Source organism: Urocitellus parryii, chromosome X (assembly GCF_045843805.1).
Source record: "Urocitellus parryii isolate mUroPar1 chromosome X, mUroPar1.hap1, whole genome shotgun sequence".
Classification (NCBI taxonomy): domain Eukaryota; kingdom Metazoa; phylum Chordata; class Mammalia; order Rodentia; family Sciuridae; genus Urocitellus; species Urocitellus parryii.
The window spans coordinates 66,342,770-66,354,798 of NC_135547.1; the positions used below are offsets into that span (position 1 = coordinate 66,342,770).

General features: G+C 31.4%; 1 protein-coding gene across 1 annotated transcript in view; it reads left to right on the plus strand.

Moving 5' to 3' along the window:
- The window catches only part of Brwd3 (bromodomain and WD repeat domain containing 3), a 118,423-nt gene that overhangs the window by 44,155 nt on the left and 62,239 nt on the right, over positions 1-12,029 (plus strand). Inside the window, exons 7-11 of the mRNA XM_026414526.2 lie at positions 2,225-2,385; positions 3,825-4,046; positions 8,324-8,424; positions 9,271-9,341; positions 10,243-10,343. Of these exons, the coding sequence (XP_026270311.1) occupies positions 2,225-2,385; positions 3,825-4,046; positions 8,324-8,424; positions 9,271-9,341; positions 10,243-10,343 (656 nt within the window). The remainder of the gene's footprint in view (positions 1-2,224; positions 2,386-3,824; positions 4,047-8,323; positions 8,425-9,270; positions 9,342-10,242; positions 10,344-12,029) is intronic.

The following is a 12,029-nucleotide window of genomic DNA, read 5'->3' on the forward strand; positions in this document are numbered from 1 at the left end:
ATAATACTGGAAGATCTTGCTGGGGCAATTAGGCAAGAAAAAGAAATAAAACACATCTCTATAGGAAAGGAAGAAGTGAAATTGTCTATTTCTGATGACATGATCTTATATAGAGAAACCCCTAAAGACTCTACTCAAAAACATTTAAAATTTTAAAAAAAGTTAACACAGATTAAAAAAAAAATCCAGTGAAGCTGCAAGTCGCAAAAACAACATACGAAAATACTTAGTGTTTCTATACCCTAACAATGAACTATTTGAGAGAGAAATTATGAAACCAATTTCATTTAAAATAACATCAAAATTGAAATACTTAAAAGTACATTTAATCATGGATATCAAAGAGCTACACATTAAAAACAATAAAACACTGATGACAGAAATTGAAGAAGACACAATAAATTAAAAGCTATTCCATGTCCATGGATTGGCTCATTCTCTATCTCCTGCTCCCATTCTCAAAATTGCTTTTCTATTATTTTTTCCAAGTTAATTGTTTTTGTTCTTATACTTATGATTTTTTTAAGTAGAGTAGTTTTTTTTCCCCTACAGGAAATATTTGGCAGTGCATGGAAGAATTTTTTCTTCTCACAACTTAGTGCTGGTTGTACTACTAGCATGTAGTGGGCATAGGCCAAGGCTGCTGCTAAACACACTACAATGTATGGAAGCCCCCTCTAACAATCATCTAGTCTGGAGTATCCTGAGTTCTTCAGATAAGAAAATATTGCCTTGAAGTAACATACCTTTTTCTCAATCTACCTGCAAAGTGTGGAAAAGACAAAGGAAATCAGAAATGATGGTCAATTGTTTCAAGGAACTCAGATTACTGAGAAATGTTTGGAAAAAGATTACCAAATTCTCAAGTTAGGTTGCCTACTCTTCCAGTTGTAGTAATTTCTTGTTGGTTGGGAACCAGCTGCAAGAAAACCCAAAACAAAACAAAACAAACAAAATAACCCCTCTTACCTAGGTCAACATTCTTTACCATTATATATTAAGCATCTTGCAGTATTATATACTAGATCACTAATTTGTTCTTATGATTTGCATTAAAAGTTTCACTGATTTTGCCTATTCATCATTAATTTTTTGTCATTTTGTCAGTTTAAAATGGCCAGTGGATCTACCTTTGCCTGAAAGACAGACTTCATTGCTCTTAAGATTGTGAGACATTGAAAGGTTTTATATTTTGATTGTGGCATGGCTCTAATTGTACTAATCTAGCTAGAACTCAGTTCTTGCCTTAATTTTGCCTTGCTTAAACATAAAGCTATTGTCACTTGTACTATATTATTTATACAATGTGGTAAATGTCACCTTCCCCTAAGGTGACTTTGAACTTGTAGGAATCCTTTGTTTTGATTAAAATACAATATGTGGGGTGTCAAGTATTTCCATTCTATAGACAGGAATAATTTCACAGAAATAGATGGCTGTAAATCCTTATATGTGGAACAGATCTCAATTTCAGAAATGGACAGAATCCAGGTGGTACTTGAAGGGGAATTGTGTAGACATGTGCTTTATCTTGGCTTTTTTTTTAAAAGAAAATTCAGAAAACTAAACAAACCAAAAATGTGACAGGCTCTAAAATGATCTCATGGGAGATGAAGTCTCAAAAGTTCATTGTAACTAAAAGAACTTCCAGATTCAGAAACCAAAACGGGGAGAACCATAGACAAATCTGGAAAGAATTGTTTTCTATTTCAAATCTATGTAGTGTCATAGCTTCCCTTCTCTCTTCACTGTGTAGGTCTCTTATATTATTTTTGAAATATTAGGGATAGATATTAAAAAGATAGGACAGGAGTTTATAAAATTTCCTGTATAAATTTTAAGATGTATATACTTAACCAAATACAGTTTTTTAAAATTTTAATTCCTTTGTGTTATAGGATAATTTATCTATATATTTAAAGTGATCGAGTCTCTCATTGTAGTATATCAAGAAAGGGAAAATGTGAATGTGCTTGAGAAACCACAATAAGCCAAGCAGAACATCAGAACCTTAGATTTAATAGATAAGTATTGTGAATGCATTGTTTTAGTCAACTTTAATTTATAATACCATGAAACATGTTAAGGGAATTTAGTTTCTCACAGGGTTGAATTGCTGTGGCGTGTGTACCCTGCTTTGTTTTAATATTCATAACTGAATTTCATGAAATAGTTTTGACTTTTAGATTTTAAGAAATTAATCTCTAATTTTATTTTTTTTCAGTAAATATCACTTCTGCCAGGCAATTAACCGGATGTAGTCGCTTCAGCCATATTTTTCCTTCATCTGCTTACCAGCACATTAAGATGCATAAGAGAATTCTGGGACACCTATCTTCAGTCTACTGTGTAGCATTTGACCGAAGTGGGAGAAGAATTTTTACAGTGAGTTTAAAATTTATGATATGAAATTGTTACATACTTATAAGAATTGAAGATAGATTTCATGGCATTGCATTGTGCTTTGTAAGGAGTTCATCCTTTTTGGACCTGAGAATGCAAGAAAAGATGAGTAGGAATTTAATTTTTTTCCTTGTTTTATATAAATAAAGGGTGAATTATAATGTTCATTATCTGTTGGGGATTTAATTTAAAAAATAATTCTTCAGAATATATTATATTCTAGGAGTGGTTAATCTATGGAAAATGAGTGTATTCATTCCATTTTAGCAAATATTTATTTAAATGCATTTTCTGTGTGTCACAGTGTAATTGCTGACAGTTTTGCTTAATTAATGATTCCATCATCCTTGTGACTGAATAGTTGAACTGCACAGTTAATGAAGAGTAGTAGCTGGGCATGTTGGCACACTTATATTCTTATCTCAGTGACCCAGGAGGCAGAGACAGGAAGATTGCAAGTTCAAAGTCAACTTTAGCAACTTAGCAAGGCCCTGTGCAACTTAGGGAGACCCTGCCTCAAAAAAAAAAAAAAAAAAAGCCAGGAAAGTGGCTCTGTGGTTAAGGGCTCCTAGGTTCAATTCCTGCTACCAGAAACAAAGAGTCATTATTTTGTATCTTTCTTTTACTACTAGTTATTTTTAAAATTGAACTTTTATTAACCAAGTCATACTGTTTGCATTTCTAAGAAATATTAATTTTATTGCTTCCTTACATAGGGGTGCATTTAATAGCATAATCTTCTTTTTCTGCTTATAGAAGAGGAAGTGGTTTGGATTTGTATTTTGAGAAATTATGACTCCTGAGATTTCATTTCACACTTCTCTTACTTTGATAACTTCATGTCTTCAAGTATATCACCTAAATATTTGGATGTTAATGATCACACTGAGGATGGTGAATGCCATCTTTTAATAGATTATTAAGTATCTTACCTGCCACAGTAGAATAAAATTGCTTTTTAATATATTTAAAGCTCTTGAAATAATAGGAAGTTTGACATTCTGTTTTCACTGAAGATTATTAATGGCCTCTGGTTTCCTGAGAAATGAGGGAGACTTTAAGTTGAATTTAGAAGTATTTGTAGAAAAAATATTCAAGCAATTAAGAAAAAAGAATGTTAGATGTAAGGAAAAAATAAGTAAGCAATACCTAATGACAAATCATTTACAAGCAAGTTTAAAATATTTTGAGTTCTGAGGAGTTTTGTATAGGTACCAATGCCAAATTGGACAATGCTTTATCAGTCTTATCATTTGGATATAGTTTGTGTTTGATACTAGATCTGAGTTATAGAGAGTAGACTCAGAAGCAAAGGTTTACAAGTAACTTAAAAATATTGCTTTGTCTTTTAGTATTTTTAGGGGAGTGGATGGCAAATTTTGGCTTCATTATTAATCTTCTGTCCTTTTGTGTTACTATAGGGTTCAGATGACTGTTTGGTGAAAATTTGGGCTACAGATGATGGACGTCTCCTTGCTACACTTCGAGGGCACTCTGCCGAAATTTCTGACATGGCTGTTAACTATGAAAATACTCTTATTGCCGCAGGCAGCTGTGATAAAGTTGTAAGAGTATGGTGTCTTCGAACATGTGCACCAGTTGCTGTCCTGCAGGGACATTCAGCTTCTATTACTTCCATACAGGTAAGAAAAATGATCTCTCTAAAGTATGTAATGCAGATGAGAATTCTCTCATTTTTATTACATTGTATGGATAATAACACAAAGACTGGCACCAGAAAATTACCCCCACAAGGGTTTTTTGTTCCTACCCTGAATACAGGTTGGTTCAAAGTTCCCTTTTCATATAAATCTATTCTCCTTAGAAACAAATAAAAAGATGATTGAAAAGATTTTTCAAATATAGTGTGACATGTTTTATTTATGTCACTTGTATTTTTGAAGAAAGGAGTAAATGTTTTCTAAAGTGCACTAAAACCTGTTACCATATAAACAGGTTTTAACTAGAATATTGGCATGCTTTGTTCTAATATTTAATGCAAAATGTTTGACAATCAAATTTAACATGTGTGTTGTCTAATCTTGGGCAAATTTTTATTTTGTAGTTTCAGTGATTTCTTGTTTCAATTATATATTTGCAATAAAATACATTGGCATCTTTTAAGTATTTGACCATATAATATTTTTACTAGATATTGATATTTAAAGGCCTGGATGTCCCAAAAGACCTTTTATTTAACAGAACTAACAAAGTTTCAGTCTTGTCTACTTACTTGTGTTGACAGCAAAACAGAAGTCCTTCTGAAAGTTTTACACTCTGGTTTAAGATGCCACTGTTGAAGATCATTACTCCCATTTTTGGGTGTTAGTTTAATAATATATCACCTTTTATAGGGAATTAACAATGATTGGCTTCAGTGTGTAATGGGTTTGAAATTTTTCTTTTTAAAATTTTGATTAGTTGAAATTATTTAATGGATTTTAATTTAAGGTTATCTGCTCCATGTGTTCCCACTATCATGTCTGACTTGATTATTGGACATACTTTCATGTAACATAAAATGACTATTTGATTATATTGAAAATATTTATGATAGTGTTTAATTTTTTTCATAATTTCACTTGATTTTTTTTTCTTATTTTGTTTACAAGTTGGGGTACCTTGTAAATCTATGTGCCCCTTCGCTGACTCACTCTTTCCCTTAGTGATCTCATATAGTTTCATGGCTTTGAACTGCATCTGTAAACTTATAACTCTCAAACATATGTAAACTTATAACTCTCAAACATATCCCGATCTTTGAACTAACTGTCTTTTAGCTCTTATACTTGTTTATTCAGCTACATACTTGGCATCATCACATGGATATCTTTTAGGCATCTGAAACAACATATTCGAATTAAACTCATCTTCCTTCCTCAGACCTATTTCTCTTCAAACTTTTCCCATCTGTATTAGCTTTCTGTCACTATAAAATGCCAGAAGAAGATTACTTTTGAAGAAAAGATGATTTATTTACCTTGCAATTTTGAATGTTATGTCCTAATGGTATAGTGTAGGCTTGGCAATTATCCTTTGGCTGTACTACTTCACAGTGTAAATAGCAAAGGCAGGAGCATGCTGGAGCAAGCAATCCCACCATGGTGGAGACATTGTGTGTAAGAGATGACATCATCCAAAAGGAAGTCAGAAAGACAGACTGGTGTCCTATAGTTCCTTGAGGTTACACACTCAAAGACCCTCTAAGTACTTCCCATTCGACTATGCCTTCCAATAGAATCACCCTGAGTATTAATCCTTTAACATGGTCTTCGAGGAGACATTCAACATCAAACCATAGCAACATCTAAACACATGACAATTTCATGCTTCTAATTTTTCAGGGTACTCATCCCTGACTTTTCACTGAGTGTCCACTTACTAGCTAATGATGTTGGCTAACCTTTAAAATATATATATAGAATCTTGCAAATTTTCATGACTTTTATCAGTAGTGACCTATTTTAAGACACTGTCATCCGTGGCCTAGATTTTTTTCTCATTAAAAAAATTATTTATGTGTTCTAAACAGTTACACATGACAGTAGAATGCTTTTTGATTCATTGTACACAAATAGAGCACACTTTTTCACTTTTCTGATTGTATACAAAGTAGGTCACACCATTGTGGCCTAGATTTTTAAACTAAACTTCTAACTGATCTTGTTTCTTTTCTTCCCTTTTCCCTGCCCTAGTATAGCCTCTACAGAGCATCCAGTTGCTTTTAAAATGGAAGTTAAATCATATCACTGGCAATGAGAACCCTCAACCACTTCTAGTCTTAGAATTAAAGTCAGTCTACAGTAAACCTTGATGTCCTACCTTCTAAGCCAGCTCCCTCTCTTTGACCTCATCTTCTAACACTTGATTTTTTTTCTCACTCTGGTTTAGCTGCCATCTTCTTTAATTTTTTGAATATTCGAGGTCTTTGCTTTTGCTATTTCCATCTCTGGAATTGTCTTCCCCGAATATTCACATGCTTTGTTTTCTTAATTTTTAAGTAATTTATGTAAATGTCACCTTCTCATGGAGACCTCTGACCACTTTGCAATTGTAACCCACAAGTACTCTGTTATCTCATCTTTTTTGTTTCATTTTTCTCCATAGTAATGATTACTATTTGGCATTCTATACATTTTTTTTCATTATTTCTTTATTAACAGTTTACATAAATTTATAGTATATTATCTTTCCAGTTTCTCTTCTATTACTTTTAAACACAATAAAATGATCTGCTAATAGTGTTTAGCCTTGAATGGTAAAATTATGTTACTTTATTGAGTTTCTTATTTTTTCTACAATTGGTATGTATTTGTAATCCAGAATATACATTTCTTAAACAACCCCTAATATAATTTCTTATTTTAAATGTTTTCATTAAGGAACATTAGTGGGTCAGATGCCCATTGTGATGGATGAGATAAGTTAAATGTAATGGAGGTAATAAAGGTTTTAGTGAGTGTTTTTTTTCAAAATTAATAAAATTATATACTATTGTTAATTTTATCATTCCTAGAGATCAAAGATTGCTGATTTAGAGGCCAGATGGTAAATACCTTAGATTTAGAGACCATGCAATCTCTGTCACAGTTACTTAACTCTAATTTTATTGTGCAAAAGCAACCATATACACAATATAAAGTGACCATGTTCCAATAAAACCTCATTTGCAGAAAAAGTCTAAAAGCTGGATTTGGTATGTGAGTCATAGTTGGTGGACTTTTGCTATAGATTGTGAATTAAGTTTTCTAGTGAAAGCTTTTCTGTTTTAGGAAGGAAAATATGTATAGACACTCTCAGAGTCCTTATTTCTCTACTGTACTTCAGTTATTAATGGATAATTTTTACTGATAATTTTTTGTTTTAATTCAATTTATTTTTTAAATTTTTATTTGTTTTTTCAGTTATACATGAAAAAAGTATTTTGACAAATATGTTATGAATAATTTTGTTTGTATTTAACTTTGAAGTCTTTAGAGGTTCTGTGCTTATAAATAAGAAAACTAAGTGATTTAATATCTATAATGATGATTTTCTTTTGAGTTCAAAATGTATTTCAATCCTGTGTATCTTGATATGTAAATGTAATCTCAATCTCAAATGGAAATTATTTATTATCTCTATTTGGGATTTTAAAAACTCACAGGAATCCTAGCTATTCTGGTCTGATTTTCAGATTTATTCTTGTGTCTTAGACACCAAGAGCCTGGTGGCCCACCCTTCTCTAAGATTTTCTTGTTTGAGCATGTAAAATACTGATGGTCAAAGCCTGAGAAGCTATATGATAAAGGACATGGTTTTTCTAGCATAATAATAGTTCTTTAAAAATGGTAACTTACCTATATTTTTTCTTAGTCTATTTTTCCACAATGATTGAACAAAAATTTGATGTATTTAGTTTATACATGAATACAATTGAAAATGGTTTAAATTTTAAAAGATCAAAATATACTTCATTGAAGTTGGTCTTTAAGATATTAAAACTCAAATACTTAAATATTAAATTTTCTAATCATAGTTTTTAGGCATATTTCTGATGTTCTATCCATAACTCTAAAATTCCACAGTTGTTTTTACATAAAAAATGGTTCAACTAGTAATGACCTCATGAGTATTCTCCACTAAAAGCTATTAAAATATTATTATTGGAGTATTATGTTAAATGAGCCCAAGGTAGTTATTTTTTTAGGACCAAAGTATTTTATCCTAATGTCAACTACCCTTTTATTTTATTTTTTGGTATTTTACATTTTTAAAAGTTATTTATTATTCTAGGAAATTTAATGTGTTGAAACTGAAATTCTTAAAAGAATTTAGTTAATTACATTATTAAAAAGTGATTATAATCTGAAAACATGCTTTGATTGAAATTATTTTGAACATAGAAACTTTATATTTGAATCAGATTTTTCTTTTAAAGTTTTGTCCATCAACTAAAGGCACAACCAGATACCTCACTTCTACTGGTGCTGATGGAACAATCTGTTTTTGGCAATGGCATGTAAAAACAATGAAGTTTAGGTAAGTTTAAAAGAATTTTACAAATGTTGTGAAAATTTAAACATGTTTATTTTATTTACTACTGTATTCTTAATAGTCCAAATATTTAAAGATGTCATATGTGTGTGTTTTTATTAATATCCATACCTATAATAATTGATGGTTAGAGATTTTAGAGTAAAATTTAATGAAGTCAATGTTGAAGTGACTATTTAATTCACATGTACAATTTTGGTAAGGAGCCTCATTTCTTGATAAGAAGATGTACTAATAACATGATAATATGTTAACAAGTATAAATAATGCTGATCATAAATTATATTTCTAAGATTTATTTATTTATTTAGGTACTTGAGGTTGAACTCAGAGGCACTCTAACATTGAGCCACATCCCCAGCCCAATTTTGTGTTTTATTTATAGACAGGGTCTCACTGAGTTGCTTAGAGCTTCACTTTTGCTGAGGCTGGCTTTGAACTTGCAATCTTCCTTCCTCAGCCTCCTGAGCCACTGGAATTACAGATGTGAGCCACCACGCCTGGAAAGATTTATTTAATTTTAACCTTAATGATCGTACTTACTCGCCATATCCCTTTAGTTTTCCTCTATAATATTGTCACTAAATAAATCAATATCCAGCAATGTGTTAAGCTTCTTGTCCATTAAGCCAGGCACAGTGGCATGCATCTATAAGCAGAGGTGTGGTAGGAGGATCCTTTAAGTCCAGGAATCTGAGGCCAGCTGGGCAACACAGTAAGACCGTAATCTCAAACAAAAAACAAAATAAAACAGAAAACAACTCTACAAAGATTCTTGCCTATTAAATGAACAAGGTAAACATTTTTTTAAAATCCTCCTGTTTCCTTCAGAGATCGCCCAGTGAAATTTACTGAGAGATCAAGACCTGGAGTTCAGATATCGTGTTCATCTTTCAGTTCTGGTATGTATAAAAATTTTAAGTCTTGAAATCTGAAAATATTAAATGATCTACTTGTAAAATGTGTTTTTAACTTTATGAAGAAAAATTTATGTACTTGATGTTAAAGGAAGCATTCCAACAATATAAACCATACACTAGTTGAATCTTTTTTGACTCTGATTAACATGTGATAATGTTTGAGTTATTATCTTTTTCATAATTTAATAATACATTTTATATAAGGTAGCAATAATTGGATAAAATGCAATCCTTGCTCCAAATATCCATTAACAAAATGTGTGGTGTCTTTCCACATTTAATACAAAAATTTTGCCCTGACTTTTACAGAAACCATAATCATTGTGACACAGTGCTTCTTATATTGCAAGGAATTCTATACTTGCTAACCTTTTTTCCCTTATTTTTTGTTGTGGTAAAATATACATGACCTCAAATTTATTGCAACCATTTGTAAGTGTACAGTTGCCTTAGGTGTATTTACCTTGTTCTGCATCCATTACTGCCATTAATATCTAGAACTTTTTCATCGTATTGAAGGCAGTTCAGTTTTATACTCAACTAGTATAATCTTTCTAAAGAGAATTATAACTAGAATATCTTAAATAATTTTGAATGTTATGCTTTTGCATAAAGTAGAAAGAACTTTAATATTTGTAATCCATAATCCTGTATTTATAGTTGAATTTTGTTGGGTGAATGATATGGGCATTTCAAAAATTTCTCTTGTTTTTCTTTGATTTTATTTCTTTTTCTCTAAAATATTCATGTGCTCTTAATTATTAGAAGATAACCTTGTGTTTCTTGAAGCCCTTCTACAAATAATGATGTAGCTTACAAGTAAGGAAGCAATCAGAGAATTTTAAAAGCTCCTTGGAATTTTTTTTTGTTTTTAATCTTCCAGGTGGAATGTTCATTACAACAGGTAGCACTGACCATGTGATTAGAATATACTATTTGGGTTCTGAGATCCCTGAGAAAATTGCTGAGTTAGAATCACATACGGTAAGAACAAAATATGAAACTTAAATATGTTTTGTAATTTTAAAACCTCTGGAAAACTTTATTTTCTCTTTTCAGATCAGTCTCTTTTATAATGAAGATAAGTGTGAAATTCTGAATTTATTATAGTTGTAGTACTCAGTATGGGCTCAATTTAACTGTATATCATAAGAAAAGAACTACAATATGCATATTTTATATACACAAACAGTGCACTAATAGTTTGTGAAAATCCTGTTTTTTAACCTGTTTTTATTAGACATGCAAGGTGCTTATTACTTAAAATCTGTAGTTTTAATAATGACATATTAATCGTGTCTTAGTGAAAGTCATCTTTTCTTTGTGCATGGTGGTGCATGCCTGTAATCCCAGGGGCTTGGGAGGGTGAAGAAGGAGGATCAAGAGTTCAAAGCCAGCCATATCAATTTAGTGAGGCCCAAGCAACTTAGTGATACCCTGTCACAAAACAACAACAACAACAAACTGGGGATGTTTCCCAGTGGTTAAATGCCCCTAGGTTCAATCCCTGGTTACCTCCCAATTTTTTTTTTAATGAACTTAGTAGTATGATCATTTTTAGAATGTCATGAAAGACTTGTGGAATCTAATCCTCCTTAGCAACAATTGTCTTAAATATAGAAAATCAGGTATATTTTGTAGGTAAAAGCTGTTGGTGGCTGGCACTTGTCCTCTTAGTCTCCACCAACTCTCTAGTGGCTTTTTAAGAAAGTGTTGAACTATTGTTATTTAGTTATATCCACATATACCTTTCTTAACATTTCTTCGTTCTCTATTTTTCCCCTTATTACTTCAAACAATTGTTTACTGTGAAGTATGGGGATATTTCTGTTTCAGCTCACAATACATTTCATGTGCCTCACTTTAGAAACTGTTTACTAAGCAATTAAAAGCTTTCAGCTTTCCAAGTGTTAATGTTACTACTCTTGTTACTGTTGACATCTCATTTGGAATAGTATTAGTGTATATCAATAAACACATACGTTCTCTAAAAGGTGATTTAAAAATATCTTGCAACTTGCAAAATCAATTGTTCCTGAAATTTGTGGTACAAGAGATTCCTGTTAGAAACCAAGGACAGCAGAATAAAATAGACATTATTATTGCTGTGGGTATATATGTGACTGCATGAGCAATGTAATTCTGCAACCTGTACACTCAGAAAAATGAGAAATTATATCTCATCTGATTCAAATGTAATAAATAAATAAATAAAATAAAATAAAATGAAATTACGATTAAAAAAAAAGAAACCTCCTCTCGGGAGCTTTTAGAAATAATTTCTTGCTTTTTGTCCTATCATTCAAACATAATTGAATATCTCCCTTATGAAGATACACTGAATCCAGCTGAACTCTTACCTTGTTTTCACTTATTCCTAGATACAAAATTCCTGAAATATTATTTAAATTTTGAAAGAAAAGTATAGGAAACACTGATGGTCTCTGAGACATCAATAGAAGAAATCTCTGCTAGAACATGATAAGAAGATATCTTTACAGTTATTACCAAAGTAGGGTATATATACAAGTGTGCTGAAGTATATTGAAAGCTAGGAGAGGAGAGAATAAATGAATGGGCAAGACTTGAGGGGTATAATAATGAGGAAATTTTGATTTAGTAGTTTGATTTGCAGGAGCCCAGATAAGAAGAAAAATATGAAAAGTTAAA